General features: G+C 45.2%; 1 protein-coding gene across 2 annotated transcripts in view; it reads right to left on the bottom strand.

Annotated features, from left to right (window-relative positions):
* LOC120943085 (large neutral amino acids transporter small subunit 4-like) overlaps positions 1-10,645 on the bottom strand; it is a 36,064-nt gene extending 25,419 nt beyond the window's left edge. Inside the window, exons 1-5 of one of the 2 annotated variants that reach the window (XM_040356186.1) lie at positions 10,413-10,645; positions 4,666-4,761; positions 3,208-3,397; positions 3,050-3,105; positions 50-126 (exon numbers count right to left, since the gene is read on the bottom strand). In XM_040356186.1, the coding sequence (XP_040212120.1) occupies positions 50-126; positions 3,050-3,105; positions 3,208-3,397; positions 4,666-4,761; positions 10,413-10,551 (558 nt within the window). In that variant the 5' untranslated portion in view covers positions 10,552-10,645. The remainder of the gene's footprint in view (positions 1-49; positions 127-3,049; positions 3,106-3,207; positions 3,398-4,665; positions 4,762-10,412) is intronic. The other variant, XM_040356187.1, reaches the window with a different exon arrangement.
* Between the last annotated feature and the right edge of the window lie 6,627 nt (positions 10,646-17,272).

Raw genomic sequence — 17,272 nt, 5'->3', positions numbered from 1 at the left:
ATAAGGAAACCATTCATAACGCTACCGGCATCATTTATCCCTCTCTTACCATCAATGAGGAGAAGGCAACACAACTTCCCCCGACCCCCTGAGCCACCAACGCAAAGGGCAGGAACATGGACAGACCTGGAACACAAGAGAAGTGGTACTGTGCAGAGTCCATACATACAGAATAAGAGCAAATACCGAGAATTACACCCGGCATACAGGAAAGGAGGAGAAGTAGTACTGTGCAGAGTCCATACATACAGAATAGGAGAAGTGGGACTGTGCATAGTCCATACATACAGAATAGGAGAAGTGGGACTGTGCAGATTCCATACATACAGAATAGGAACAGATACCGAGAATTACACCCGGAATACAGGAAAGGAGGAGAAGTTGTACTGTGCAGAGTCTATACATACAGAATAGGAGAAGTTGGACTGTGCAGAGTCCATATATACAGAATAGGAGAAGTGGGACTGTGCAGAGTCCATATATACAGAATAGGAGAAGTGGGACTGTGCAGAGTCCATATATACAGAATAGGAGAAGTGGGACTGTGCAGAGTCCATATATACAGAATAGGAGAAGTAGTACTGTGCAGAGTCCATACATACAGAATAGGAGAAGTAGTACTGTGCAGAGTCCATATATACAGAATAAGAGCAAATACCGAGAATTACACCCGGCATACAGGAAAGGAGGAGAAGTAGTACTACTGTGCCGAGTCCATACATACAGAATAGGAACAGATACTGAGAATTACACCCAGCATACAGGAAAGGAGGAGAAGTTGTACTGTGCAGAGTCCATACATACAGATCAGGAGAAGTGGAATTGTGCAGAGTCCATACATACAGAATAGGAGAAGTTGTACTGTGCAGAGTCCATACATACAGAATAGGAACAGATACCGAGAACTACACCCGACATACAGGAAAGGAGGAGAAGTAGTACTGTGCAGAGTCCATACATACAGAATAGGAGAAGTTGTACTGTGCAGAGTCTATACATACAGAATAGGAGAAGTTGGACTGTGCAGAGTCTATATATACAGAATAGGAGAAGTAGTACTGTGCAGAGTCCATATATACAGAATAGGAGAAGTTGTACTGTGCAGAGTCCATACATACAGAATAGGAGAAGTGGGACTGTGAAGAGTCCATACATACAGAATAAGAGAAGTTGGACTGTGCAGAGTCCATACATACAGAATAGGAGAAGTGGGACTGTGCAGAGTCCATACATACAGAATAGGAGAAGTTGGACTGTGCAGAGTCTATATATACAGAATAGGGGAAGTTGTACTGTGCAGAGTCTATACATACAGAATAGGAGAAGTTGGACTGTGCAGAGATCACACATACAGAATAGGAGAAGTTGTACTGTGCAGAGTCCATATATACAGAATAGGAGAAGTGGGACTGTGCAGAGTCCATATATACAGAATAGGAGAAGTTGGACTGTGCAGAGTCCATACATACAGAATAGGAGAAGTTGTACTGTGCAGAGTCCATATATACAGAATAGGAGAAGTTGTACTGTGCAGAGTCCATATATACAGAATAGGAGAAGTTGTACTGTGCAGAGTCCATACATACAGAATAGGAGAAGTTGTACTGTGCAGAGTCCATACATACAGAATCGGAGAAGTGGGACTGTGCAGAGTCCATATATACAGAATAAGAACAAATACTGAGAATTACACCCGGCATACAGGAAAGGAGGAGAAGTAGTACTGTGCAGAGTCTATACATACAGAATAGGAGAAGTTGTACTGTGCAGAGTCTATACATACAGAATAGGAGAAGTGGTACTGTGCAGAGTCCATACATACAGAATAGGGGAAGTTGTACTGTGCAGAGTCTATACATACAGAATAGGAGAAGTTGGACTGTGCAGAGTCCATACATACAGAATAGGAGAAGTGGGACTGTGAAGAGTCCATACATACAGAATAGGAGAAGTTGGACTGTGCAGAGTCCATACATACAGAATAGGAGAAGTGGGACTGTGAAGAGTCCATACATACAGAATAGGAGAAGTGGGACTGTGCAGAGTCTATATATACAGAATAGGAGAAGTGGGACTGTGCAGAGTCTATATATACAGAATAGGAGAAGTGGTACTGTGCAGAGTCCATACATACAGAATAGGAGAAGTTGTACTGTGCAGAGTCCATACATACAGACTAGGAGAAGTGGTGCTGTGCAGAGTCTATATATACAGAATAGGAGAAGTTGTACTGTGCAGAGTCCATATATACAGAATAGGAGAAGTGGGACTGTGCAGAGTCCATATATACAGAATAGGAGAAGTGGGACTGTGCAGAGTCCATACATACAGAATAGGAGAAGTGGGACTGTGCAGAGTCCATATATACAGAATAGGAGAAGTTGTACTGTGCAGAGTTCATACATACAGAATAGGAGAAGTGGTGCTGTGCAGAGTCTATATATACAGAATAGGAGAAGTTGTACTGTGCAGAGTCCATATATACAGAATAGGAGAAGTTGTACTGTGCAGAGTCCATAGATACAGAATATGGGAAGTGGTACTGTGCAGAGTCCATACATACAGAATAGGAGAAGTGGTACTGTGCAGAGTCCATACATACAGAATAGGAGAAGTGGGACTGTGCAGAGTCCATATATACAGAATAGGAGAAGTTGTACTGTGCAGAGTCCATAGATACAGAATATGGGAAGTGGTACTGTGCAGAGTCCATATATACAGAATAGGAGAAGTGGGACTGTGCAGAGTCCATAGATACAGAATATGGGAAGTGGTACTGTGCAGAGTCCATAGATACAGAATATGGGAAGTGGTACTGTGCAGAGTCCATACATACAGAACAGGAGAAGTTGTACTGTGCAGAGTCCATACATACAGAATAGGAGAAGTGGGACTGTGCAGAGTCCATACATACAGAATAGGAGAAGTGGGACTGTGCAGAGTCCATACATACAGAATAGGAGAAGTGGGACTGTGCAAAGTCCATAGATACAGAACAGGAGAAGTGGGACTGTGCTCCGGCATACAATATATGAATCTCAGTACTTACTGGGAGGGTTGGTGCAGCAATAGGCCAGCATCAGACAAGACACGGCTATCAGGGCCCTATGGGGTGACATGAGAATGTAGACAGATGTAGATGTGTAAATGACGAATGGCGGGTAGAATAGCATATCAGAAAATAATTGGGGTGTCCACGTCACTCACCCTCCAATCTGCCGCAGTGACCTGATCTGGACATATCCCAAGAGCAGCTGTAAGGGGAGAAAGGATCCCCAGAGGAAGAAGGACCCCAGGGTGAAGGCCAGGTTCAGGTTCTGCTCCTGAGAGATGCAGAAGTCCTCCAGTGCTGGCTGACCAGGTCCAGGGTCGTTCCGAACCAGCGACGAGGACACCTCTGCATGAAAACCAAAAAATAATAAACTCACTCCACAGCAACCAATCAGAATACTCGTTTAAAGCTGAACTCCAGGGACAAAAAAAAAACATTCATTCAAATATATTCATCAATAGGCACAGAGGATAGATCACAGATCCTCTCTGTGTGCACCAAATGCCTTTGAAAACCCAGATATTTCCTTGTAAGGGAGCTGTGACATCATCATTGTGCAGTACATAGCCTGTGCAAAGCTGTGGGAGGGGCCCAGCAGGCTCCACCCACTACAGGCTGCCTGCATGAAACTACAGGAGGGGGCGGAGACAAGACCAGTCACCCTGCACAAGGAGAGAGAGCAGCAGTGAGCGGTCTTTAATACAGGAAGACAAAGCATCTCACTTAGACCAGGTGATTAGATTTTGTCATTACTCTGTTATTAAAGTAAAAGTAAAAAAAAAAAAAAAAAGTTTTATAGCTAGATTCAGATACAGTGGCTTAGTTTTGATGCGGCGTAGCGTATCGCATATACGCTACGCCGCCGTAAGTCAGAGAGGCAAGTGCAGTATTCACAAAGCACTTGCCTCCTAAGTTACGGCGGTGTGTCGTAAATGGGCCGGCCTAAGCGCGCCTAATTCAAATGTGGAACAGGGTGGCGTGTTTTATGTAAATGACTAGTGACCCGACGTGATTGACGTTTTTAACGAACGGCGCATGTGCCGTCCGTGTACATATCCCAGTGTGCATTGCTCCAAAGTACGCCGCAAGGACGTATTGGTTTCGACGTGAACGTAAATTACGTCCAGCCCCATTCACGAACGACTTACGCAAACGACGTAAAAATTTCAAATTTCGACGCGGGAACGACGTCCATACTTAACATTGGCTGCGCCTCCTAATAGCAGGTACAACCTTACGCCGAAAAAGCCTAACGTAAACGACGTAAATACATTGCGACGGGCGTACGTACGTTTGTGGATCGGCGTATCTAGGAAATTAGCATATTCTACGCCGACAACAACGGAAGCGCCCCTAGCGGCCAAAGTGATATTGCATGCAATCAAGTTACGTCGGTGGAGGAAGCCTATTTTTACAGCGTAACTGCCTTTGTGAATCGGCGTAACGAAACGCAGACGCAGATTTGAAATTACGGCGGCGTATCTGGAGATACACCGCCGTAACAGGTACCTGAATCTACCCCACTGTTTCTACCTAAAACGTATTGTACAATGAGCGCTTGTATGCGGCGATCATTTATAGGTATAAATAATGTCATTCAATACATCACCAACCCAATAGCTGTGATACAGAAACATTCGTACCATCGGTGTAATTACTTCCATACACCAGTGTTGAGTAGTTATTCCTCTCCGCAGGAAGCCCGGAATCTGAAATATGGAGGACATCTTAATAAGTGTCATTCATTTTAATAGATTTTAAGGTAAGTTTAAGTAATTAAAAAAAACAAACAAAAAAAAAACTATCCTACAATTGCTGACTATCCGGATCCTGAAGAAGTGGACATTGTCTGCGAAACACGTTGCCATGTAAGTTCTAGAATTATATATGTTGCAAACAAATATGCTACCTGATGTAGTCAGTGACTGTCTACTGCATTCTATATGTACTGGATTTTTTTTTTTTTTATTGAATATGGACGCCTGTCCAGATGATTTTTTTTAACATAAAATGTATTAACCACTTAAGCCCCGGACCAATATGCTGCTAAATGCCCAAAGGCGTTTTTTGCGATTCGGCACTGCGTCGCTTTAACTGACAATTGCGCGGTCGTGCGACGTGGCTCCCAAACAAAATCTACGTCCTTTTTTTCCCACAAATAGAGCTTTCTTTTGGTGGTATTTGATCACCTCTGCGGTTTTTATTTTTTGCGCTATAAACAAAAAATAGAGCGACAATTTTGAAAAAAAAACAATATTTTTTACTTTTTGCTATAATAAATATCCCCCAAAAACATATATACATTTTTGTTTTCCTCAGTTTAGGCCGATACGTATTCTTCTACCTATTTTTGGTAAAAAAAAATCGCAATAAGCGTTTATCGATTGGTTTGCGCAAAATTTATAGCGTTTACAAAATAGGGGATAGTTTTATCATTTTTTTTTTTACTACTAATGGCGGCGATCAGCGTTTTTTTCGTGACCGCGACATTATGGCGGACACTTCGGACAATTTTGACACATTTTTGGGACCATTGTCATTTTCACAGCAACGGCGCGGCTATTCGTTTATAGCCGCTCCGTCGCGATCGCTCCCCGGAGCTGAAGAACGGGGAGAGCCGTATGTAAACACGGCTTCCCCGTGCTTCACTGTGGCGGCGCATCGATCGCGTCATCCCTTTTATAGGGAGACACGATCGATGACGTCACACCTACAGCCACACCCCCCTACAGTTGTAAACACACACTAGGTGAACCCTAACTCCTACAGCGCCCCCTTGTGGTTAACTCCCAAACTGCAACTGTCATTTTCACAATAAACAATGCAATTTAAATGCATTTTTTGCTGTGAAAATGACAATGGTCCCAAAAATGTGTCAAAATTGTCCGAAGTGTCCGCCATAATGTCGCAGTCACGAAAAAAATCGCTGATCGCCGCCATTAGTAGTAAAAAGAAAAAAAAATATCCCCTATTATATAAATTTTGCGCAAACCAATCAATAAACGCTTATTGCGATTTTTTTTACCAAAAATAGGTAGAAGAATGCGTATCGGCCTAAACTGAGGAAAAAAAAAAATATATATGTTTTTGGGGGATATTTATTACAGCAAAAAGTAAAAAATATTGCATTTTTTTCAAAATTGTCGCTCTATTTTTGTTTATAGCGCAAAAAATAAAAACCGCAGAGGCGATCAAATACCACAAAAAGAAAGCTCTATTTGTGGGGAAAAAAAGGACGCCAATTTTGTTTGGGAGCCACGTCGCACGACCGCGCAATTGTCTGTTAAAGCGACGCAGTGCCGAATTGTAAAAACCCCTTGGGTCATTTAGCGGCATATTGGTCCGGTCCTTAAGTGGTTAAGAGATGTCCATCTAAGACCTATGGGTGGAAGTGATGTTTTGACGTCGCTTCCGCCCTGCAGTGATATGAAGAGACGGGTGGAGGCCATCTTCCCCCTCACTCGTCTCCATACACAGCAAGGGGACAGACGCGATCGCCTACGCCACTGCCGACGGCTCCGGTAAGCGGCGGGAGAGGGGGGGGGGGGCCCCTCTCCTGCAGCCGATAAAAGTGATCTTGTGGCGAATCCGCCGCGGAGACCACTTTTATCTTGTAGCGGACCGCCCACTGAAGAAGAAGCCTGGGTTATGGTAGCTAGCTTCTACCATAACAACGGTATTCCTCTTCAAACAACAAATTAGAAATTTGTTTATTTGAGAAAGATTTTCTATCCTGTGCCCAGGGGCGGACTGACAAACTCATGGGGCCCCCGGGCAATAGGAGATTATGGGGCCCCCGGGGCAATAGATTATGGGGCCACACACACACAGGACAGCTATAATCTTGGGATTTTTAGACAAAAAGGATGTCAGTAAGGGACATTTCAGGGACAACCCTGATGGGGCCCCCTAGTGGCATGGGGCCCTCGAGCAATTTTTTAAAACAAACATCAATCTGGGTCCACTAACCATCAGAAAATGAAAGTAATTTGTAAAAATACTGGGCATCGATACCGATACCAGTATCAGTGCCGGGGCAACTCTACCACTAAACATTAGTAGCCAGATTCAGGTACACGTGCCTAACTTTAGGCAGGCGTAGCGTATCTCATATATGCTAGGCCACCAAAAGTTAGAGAGGCAAGTACAGTATTCACAAACAACTTGCGTCCTAAGTTATGGCGGCATAGTGTAAATGTGCCGGCGTAAGCGCGCCTAATTCAAATGTGGAAGAGGTGGGCGTGTTTTATGTAAATTAAGCACGACCCCACGTAAATGACGTTTTGAACGTCCGTGGACGTAACCCAGTGCGCATGCTCCAAATTACGCCGCAAAGACTCATTGGTTTCGACGTGAACGTAAATTACGCCCAGCCCCATTCACGGACGAGTTACGCAAACGACGTAAAAATTGAAAAATTCGACGCGGCTCCGACGTCTATACTTAACATTGGCTAGGCCAGCTTTTTGGTGGATTATCTTTACACCTGAAAACGCCTTACGTAAACGGCGTATCTTTACTGCGACGGGCAGGCGTACGTTCGTGAATAGGCGTATCTCGCTGATTTACGTTTTCTAGGCGTAAATCAGCATACACGCCCCTAGCGGCCGGCGTAAATAGACAGCTAAGATACAACGGCGCCGGCGGTCGTATCTTAGCACCATTTAAGCGTATCTCAATTTGAGAATACACTTAAATATACAACGGCGCAGATTCGGAGTTACGACGGCGTATCTACTGATACGCCGGCGTAACTATACCTGAATCTGCCTATAGAAAATTAAAGAAACATTCTAAAAAAACTAAAATTCTCTGGGTCTCTGGCCAGCTTTACACTAAATCTTGAGATGTGCAATTTGTTTATTTACAAATCAAAATTCTCGTTATTCGGAGATACGGATGTATCTGAATTTCCAAATCAGTAATAACGAATTCAAAATAAATTATAATAAAACGAAAAAACATAAGGAAGTAACCAATTCGAATTTGAAAAATTCAAAAACGGATTAAAAGTATAATTAAATATGAAAATTAATTCAATTAAATAAATAATAACAATAATAATAATAAATAAATTAATTAATAAAAAATGTATATAAATATGTACGGCGAATGGCACCTGGTCCCGTCGCTGGGTAGCGTTTTGATACTTATGTGATTTAACGCTTAACAAAAATATTCAATAAACAATAATAATAAACAATAATATAAAAAAAAATGAATTTGAAATTGAAATATATTACAAATAATACTATAAGGTACAAAAGTGATAAGAGTTGAAAGTAATTGAATAGAAAAAAATAGAGTAGAATAGAATAGAATAAATAAAGCCATCTTCCAAAATTCGAATCGATTTGAAAATAACAAATATACTAACCGAATCTGAATTATAGAAAATGAAATATACAAAACGAATTCCCAAAAATGAATCATTCTATCATAACGAATTAGTGATGCACCTATACCGGGTGTTTGTTAGCGAGGATGAGTACCGATACTTTTGGTCAAGTACTCACTTTGCGGTGAGATTTGCGTCCATACAAAATGAATTAGGCTCAAATCGCACTGCAAAGAATCACCCGTGATTCGGTCAGGAATTGCACCGCAGTTCCTGTATGAATTGCATGTGATTCTTTGCAGTGCGATTTGAGCCTAATTCATTTTGTATGGACGCAAATCTCACCCCAAAGTATCGGTTTCGGTATCGGGAGCATTTTCACGAACAATACTCGGCAATCGATACTGATAACAGTAACGGTGCCAGTGCAACTCTCAGGCCTCGTACACACGACCGGATCTGTCCGTTGGGATTTATCCGCGGATCAGTTCCAGCAGACAAATCCGATCGTGTGTTACGGCCTAGCGGACATTTTTCGGTGGAGATTTCTCCAGCCGACGGTTTTCAAGCGGATAAAATTTTCTTAGCATGCTAAGAAATCTATCCGCTGGAAACCTGTCCGTTGGACTGATCCGGTCGCCTGTACAGACTCACTGGATAAGTCCAAGCGATCCCCATCCCTCGCATGCGTCGAAGTGATTTGACGCATGCGTGGAAGTATTTACCTTCTAGGGTTGCGCACGTCGCCACGTCATCGTCGCGGCGACAGCGCGGCACGTCACCTCGTATGTTTTCCGCGGGGATTTTGATCTGATGGTGTGTACAGCCCATCAGATCAAAATCGGGAGCAGAAATGTCCGCTGGAAACGTTTCCAACGGATATCCTCTCGTCTGTACGAGGCCTAACCCCTAACCATTAGAAAATGGAACGAACATTCCAAAAAACTAACATTTTCTAACAAAATTCTCTGGGTCTCTGGCTGGCTACTAAACATCGGACACGATTTTCAATATTCGGAGATTCAGATGTATTAGGCCTCGTACACACGACCGAACATGTCCGCTGAAACTGGTCTGCGGACCAGTTTCCGCGGACATGTTCGGTCGTCTGCACCGCCGACCGGACCGTTTTACAGTGGACATTTGTCCAGCCGACCGTTTTCCGGCGGACAAAAATTTCTTAGCATGCTAAGAAACTTGTCCGCTGAAACGATGTCCGCCGGACATGTCTGATGGTCAGTATGACCGATCGGACATGTGCGCTGGCCCGAGAACCCGCGCATGACGTCGAAGTGATTCGACGCATGTGTGAAAGCATTTAACTTCCGGGTTCGCGCACGTCACCGTCACGTCGCCTTTACGTCGTCGTCACGTCACCGCGTATTCTGTCCGCGCGGATTTTGGTTTGATGGTGTGTACAACCATCAGACCAAAATCTCCGAGCGGACATGTCCGATGAAAACGGTCCGCGGACCGTTTTCATCGGACATGTTTGCCCGTGTGTACGAGGCCTTAAAAAAAATCCTAATCACGATAGTAACAACCCTGAAATAAATCATCATCAAACAAAATAATGTCATGAAATAACGAATTTGAATTCGAAAAATTGGAAACAAATAAGTGCAAGGTGTAAAAAAAAAAAAAATAGGATGATGATAAGAATAGAAAACAATGGAATAGAAAAAAATTGAATAGAGTAGAACAGAATAGAATACAATAGAACAAATATAGTCGTCTTCCAGGATTCAGTCCACCTAGCTAGAAGCCCTGGTGGATCCCTCTTCTCTTGGACAGAGAAGCTGACAACCGAGTACTAGGTCGAGAGGGTCCTCCCGAAAAGAGCCCCCCCCCCCCTAGAAAGGAAGGAAGGAACCTAAGGGCCACACATGCTCCCCTTAGACTTCAGGGCTAGCCTGAGGACTCACACCCTCCATCTAGTGAGAAAAAAAAACACACACAAAAAACTGACAAACGTGGAGAAAAATAAATCCATAAGTGGCCATGCAATGTGCAGATACAGACCTGAATAGCAGTTTCGAGCGAGCACCCCAATCTCCACCAGGATGGGGCTCAGCGAGTTCCAACCAAGAAGACACCCAGAAAAGAGCAACGTCTCCACCAAGGCTGAGCCCAGCACCCACAGTCTCATGTTCCCCCCCATATCTCTGGACTGGGGGGCCCCTCTGTGTCGGGTAGAGCAGGCGAGGAGCTGTGTGTGAAATCAGTTATTGATGAGGCATTGCGCCGCGCCAACCATCCTGACACAAGTCCGTGTTTACACATAACACATCTGTACTCCTCACCCATAACGGGAGCAGCCAATCCCGGGCGAGGGAAGACTGCCGGACCTAGGGCCACAGTGTGTACACTACAATCGTAGCATAAACAGACAGAGATTGCCCAGCAATTACCTGTTCACACAGCCAATCGAGGAGAAAGGTAGCTGAGGAATTTCAATATTCAATGTTTATCAAGGGAATTTGCTGAACTGCACCACAGTCTATAAAACTCAACCAAACAAGGGAACAGCAGCTATCCGAATGATATGTATCAATACATGATGGATGGACCAGGCCTATTTTTTACACTTGGTGGGCCAGATTCAGAAAGCATTTACATTGGCGTATCTCCAGATACGCCGCCGTAATTTCAGATGTGCGCCGTCGCATCTTTGCGCCGATTCACAAAGCGAGATATGTCCAAAAACATGGCTTCAGCCGTCCGAAGTAACTTGCCTACGCCGGCGTATCGTGGGCGCATAGTTACGCTGGACGCATTCGGCGTTCCCATTTTAAATATGCAAATGACCTAGATACGCCGATTCACGAAGGTACTTGCGCCCGGCGTATTAATATACGCTGTTGACGTAAGGCGTACGACCGGCGTAACTTTACCCCTCATAAAGCAGGGGAAAGTCATGTTAAGGTATGGACGTCGGAACGACCGTCAAAATTTACGTTGTTTACGTAAGTCGTACGTGAATAGGGCTGTGCGTAAGTTACGTTTACGTCGTAGGCAGTGTTCGACGTATCTTGGGCATTCTAGCCGACTTGATTTTGAGCATGCGCACTGGGATACGTCCACGGACGGCGCATGCGCCGTTCGTTCGGCCCCTCATTTACATGGGGTCACGGCTCATTGTAATACAACACGCCCACTGCTTTGATAATTTGAATTAGGCGTGCTTACGTTGGCCCATTTACGCTACGCCGCCGTAACTTAGGGCGCAAGTTCTTTCTGAATATGGTACTTTCTGAACAGATTCAGGGTCCAGGCACAGATCAGGGTCTAGGAACGCATACAGTGTTCAGGGACGGATACAGGGTTCAGGAACGGATACAGGTTCCAGGGACGGACACAGGGTCTAGGAACGGATACAGGGTTCAGGAACGGATAGAGGGTCCAGGGACGGATACAGGGTTCAGGAAAGGATACAGGGTTCAGGGAACGAATACAGGGTTCAGGGACTGATATAGGGTCCAGGGACGGATACAGGGTTCCGGGACAGATACAGGGTTCAGGAACAGATACAGGGTTTAGGGACGGATACAGGGTCCAGGAACTAATACAGGGTTCAGGGATGGATACAAGGTTCAGGAACAGATTCAGGGTCCAGGCATGGATACAGGGTCTAGAAACGGATACAGGTTCCAGGGATGGACTCAGGGTTCAGGAACGGATAGAGGGTCCAGGGACGGATACAGGGTCTAGGAACGGATACAGGGTCCAGGAACGGATACAGGGTCCAGGAACGGATACAGGGTTCAGGAACGGTTCCAGGGTCTGGGAACGGATACAGTGTTCAGGGACGGACACAGGTTCCAGGAATGGATACAGGGTTCAGGAACGGATACAGGGTTCAGGAACGGATAGAGGGTTCAGGAACGGATACAGGGTCCAGGAACAGATACAGGGTTCAGGGAACGAATACAGGGTTCAGGGTCACAGGATACAGGAACACAGGCTAGCGAACACAGGTCAAGGCACAAGGAGACAATACCAAGGCAATGTGTGCAAGCATCTGCCGGGTATAAGTACACCTCCCGCAATCAGTCTCTGGAGATGATGTCGGCTCCAGACTGCCGGGCGATACCCGCTGGTGGACACCGGAACTGCGGCCCATAGATCTGGGAGTGACAGCGCCACCAGCAGGTGAAACCTTTCCTGACATCGTCAATCCAGGGATAGATGGTGACCCTGGATCATACCTGAATAAAATATGGTGCTGCCTTTCTGTAGAGCAAAGCAGATGAAGGGAACACCCTCTGCAATAGGTACTAAGTAACTGGAAGTGCTACACTGACACAAAATAGAGCACCCTAAAATCAAAGAGGCCATAAGACGAAACGCGTTGAACGAGCTTCTGCAGGTCAGATTTTGTTTTACGAGCGCGACGTGTCCCTGATCTCACTGTGACTGCGATCTGGATTTTGCTTTGCTGCGGAAATAACCAACGTTAAGAACGAGACCAGGTTTATATACACGTTGGCAGTATTAGGACAACAAACATTTCACGGTACTTTCCTGCCGCTAATTATGGAAAGAAACTTCAGCCTGTGTGGCTCATTTCTTTATATAATAAATGTTATTAAATTTTCCATCATAAATTACAGAGAAAGTGCGCAGGAGTGAGAACCGGCCACTTCCCCTCCAACAACACAATGAAATCAGAGCGATCAGCACTTTCACAATGTAACACAAAACATGGAAGGGAGGGATAAAAATCAAGGCACTTAATGCCATCTATAAATGTTTTGATGTTTAAGAGGTTAACCACTTAAGCCCCGAGCCTCTTTCTGAGATTTGGCGTTTACAAGTTAAAAACATTTTTTTTGCTAGAAAATTACTTAAAACACACATTATATAGATTTTATTTTCTAACACCCTAGAGAATAAAATGGCGGCCCTTGCAATACTTTTTGTCAAACAGCGCCTATGATGAATGTCACACGTCCTGCGGTCTCGGCATTGGCGCTGCAGGCCCCAGAAGGCGGGACCTGCTATGTCACTCGGTGACCCTCTGGATCAGATCGGGCGCTCAGGGCTAACAATACAACGGTACATGCCTGAGATCAGGGGCTTTTTGGGGCAACAGCCCCCCCCCTCCCGACGCCACTGGTTGGAGTGTTCACAGGGTCTGGGCAGTGCAGATGAAAAGGTAAATCAAAGCAGCCCTCAGGGGGGCAGTGCTACATTATTATTAATACAACCAAGTCTATAACACTTCTCCAAAGCCCTGCTCCCTAGTAATTGTACTAACTCGGCAGACATAGTGATGTAGCGCGGTGGCATTGTGATGCCCGCCTTCTGGAGCTTGCAGCACCTATGATGGACGTCACACGTCCCGCGGTCCCAGCATTGGCACTGCAGGCTCCAGCAGGCGGGATCTGTTATGTCACTTGGCCGCACTCTGTGGCGCTCGGGATCAAATCGGGCCACCGACGGCGCGCAGGGCTAACAATACAACGGTGCATGCCTGAGACCCAGGGCTTTTCGGGGACCCAGCCCCCCCCTCATGACGCCACTGGTTCACAGGGTCAGGGCGGTAGAGATGAAAAGGTAAATCAAAGCAGACCTCAAGGGGGCAGTGCTACATTATTATTAATACAACCAAGTCTATGGGCCAGATTCTCAAACGAGTTACGCCGGTGTATCTACAGATACACCGGTGTAATTCGAAATTCCCGCCGGCGTATCATTGTTTTGTATTCGCAAAACAAGATACGCCGGAATTAGGCTAGGATCCGACTGGTGTAAGTCACTTACACCGTCGGATCCTAAATGCAATACAACGCTGACCGCTAGGTGGCGTTTACGTCCAGTTCTCATTTGACTATGCAAATGAGCCTGATACGCCGATTCCCGAACGAATTTGCACCGCGTCATCGTCGTTTACGTAGTTTCCGTGAGCGTAAGGTTACCCCTGCTATATGAGGGGTAACCTTACGTCAGTCCGCCGTATGCCATGTTAAGTACGGCGTCGGGTCCGCGTCGTCTTTTTCCATCGGTGACGTCGTTTTACTAAGTCGTTCTTGAATACGACTTTACGTTTTCCGTCGTCAGCTGGAGCATGCACACTGGGCTATTTTTCAGCCCGGCGCATGCGCAGTTCAATCGGCGCGGGGGCGCGCTTAATTTGAATACAAGCCGCCCCCTTTGAATTACGTGGCCATACGCCGGGCCATTTACACTACGCCGCCACAAATTACGGAGAAAGTGCTTTGCGAATACGGCACTTGCTCAAATAATTTGCGGCGGCGTGGTGTAAATGGATTACGCTACGCTACGCCCAAATGTATGTGAATCTGGGCCTATAACACTTCTTCTCCAAAGCCCTGCTCCCTAGTAATTGTACCAACTCTGCAGACACTTCTCCGGTTCTTGATTTAGGAAACCTTTCTGTTAGGAACAATGACAGGTATTGTCACAGCTACTACAGTGCCAGTTAGCCGGGGGGCCCCATCACAAACAGCGTGCACCTGTACATGATGTCCAGTTTCTGTTTCCTAAAAACTCATTTCTGCTTTGTGGGAAGAGTTTAGTAGAAGGCGATGATCTCTGGTGATGAGTATCGGCTGGATGAAACTCTGTGCGCACACTCAGCAGTTTCTACAAAACTCTCAAATAAATATTGCTCTCTTCTTACAGTTTTCTTTTTTTCTTCCTAAAATGTTATACACACTATTTCCCCCACCCCTGTTGATGTTTTTTTTTTTTAAAGTTAAAGGATAAGTTCAACTTTTGACAAAAAATTATAAATGCACATTTTTTTTTGCGCCGCGTAAGTGCAAATGTGCGCCGGCGTATGTGTGCGGCAGACCCACGAACCAACATGCGCCTAAAAACAGGCTACACCCCGCCGATGTAGCTTGCACACGCCGGCGTAGGGTGGGCGCACATATGGGCTGGACGCATGGTGCTGCTCCCATTGATTAGCCATTCAAACATGCAAATGAGGGAAATACGCAGATTCACGGACGTGCGTGTGCCCGGCGCATGCTACGCGAGATGCGCGTAAGTTGTACGTCCGGCGTAAAGTTATTCCCCATAAAGGAGGTGCAACCCGGCAACAGACATGCACGGGTCTGCACCAGGGAACACAGGCCGGCGTATTGTGCGTTGGACGTGTGTCTGGCTGGGCGTACGTTATGTTCACGGCGTACGCGGTGATCTGGCGTAGCTTAGGCAGTTGTGCCGGCGTGGTTGTGAGCAGGCGCAGGGGGGTGCTGTGCATGCGTCCACGTCACGGCGCATGCGCAGTTCGTGATACCTACGTACCTGTCTGGTGCTCGGCCCATCATTTGCATGGGGTCACGCCCACTTCCACCTACGCCGGCGTGCGCCTTCGAAACCCACGCCACGCTGGCGAAGCGTTGGGAGCACTGGCTTGCTGAATGCAATGCTTGCCTCTCCGCGCTACGTTGGCGTGTCGTACGGTGTTTGCTCTACGGCGGCGTAATGTGCGCCTTGCTCTCTGTGAATCCGAGCCCAGGTCTTTTCTGACATTTTAAATAAGTATTTTTTTGCTAGAAAATTACTTAGAACCTCCAAACATTATATATATATTATTTTGGCAGAGACCCTAGAGAATAATATGGCGGTTGTTGCAATATTTTATGTCACACTGTATTTTGGCAGTCTTTCAAATGCAATTTTTTTGGTGTGGTGTGGAGAAAGCCTCTTGAGGTGGGAGGGGGCGAGCAGGAGTGTCAGGACACTCTCTACTTTGCAGATAGAGTAAGGAGTTGTGTTTTAGTGGGCGTCCTGACACTCCTGCTCGCCCCGTCCCCCCTCAAGAGGCTTTCTCCACACCAGGGAGAAAGCCTCGCATTACGGTGTGGAGTTACAGACAGAAGAACAGGAAGTGAGGATTTCTCAGAAGAAATAAGGACATTTAAAAGCAAAATGGAAGGATGAGGTAAGTGAAGGAGGACGGCACTAAGGTAAAGGAAGCTATTCAGGGATTTTTTTTTTTACCTTTACAACCCCTTTAACTTTATACTGATGACCTGTAGGGGGATTTGAAGTTTCGCCTATGAAAAATTTATGTAGAAAAGTTTGTTGCCATTTCTCGGAAGCACTCGATATGTTTGGTATCTATTTACTCGGCGTAACCTAATCTTTTATAGTTTGAGTATATCTTTACTCTTGATAAACTGTTGCGTTAAAAATCATGTGACATAGAAACTGGAAAATACGGCCATTTTATTTTCCATGGTTTCATACACTATATAATGTTTGGGGGGTGTTAAGTCATCTTCAGGCCTAAAATAATTTTTTGAGCATGTGGGCAAAAATGCAAAAAATGGCTCTGACAGCGGTAGGGTTGTATCAATGTTAGTTTTACTCTGCATGAGTTGTATCATCTTTTCCATGAAATGCAGAGGTCTCCTTGCTGCGGGTTTTGTTGACGTGACAAAACTGAAAAAGCAACAAAAAAGTGAAGTTTTGCTTCGTAATGATTTTTTAGTTTTATGTTGCAACAGCCGAAAAAGAATTCTAAATCGGTCCAGAAAATGACTATTTAAGGATACAGGATATGGAATGTCCTTTGGCAGGTGGAACAGATGAGAACGATACTTCAATTGTGTATTTAGATGTTTGCCTGATGTTTGGCTTTAACCTTCACCGGTTCTGGGGTTTCATAAGTGACCCGTCAGTAAATAAAAAAAATAGAAATTTCCCCTTATAAATACATCACAATATACAACGAAGGTAACAATTTTCAGAAATGCTCCATCCTTTATTAATCAAAAGTCATCTTATATTTGCAGTCCAGTGACTTTGCCTCGGCTCAGATGATGTCATCTACAGATCACAAACTAGCATGGTGTATTGAGCATATACTCCACCCAATCGTTTCGTCATACATGACGTCATGT

Source organism: Rana temporaria, chromosome 6 (genome assembly GCF_905171775.1).
Source record: "Rana temporaria chromosome 6, aRanTem1.1, whole genome shotgun sequence".
In the NCBI taxonomy this organism is placed as follows: domain Eukaryota; kingdom Metazoa; phylum Chordata; class Amphibia; order Anura; family Ranidae; genus Rana; species Rana temporaria.
The sequence above is the reverse complement of the archived record's forward strand: the minus strand, read 5'-3'. Positions and strand labels throughout refer to the sequence as shown.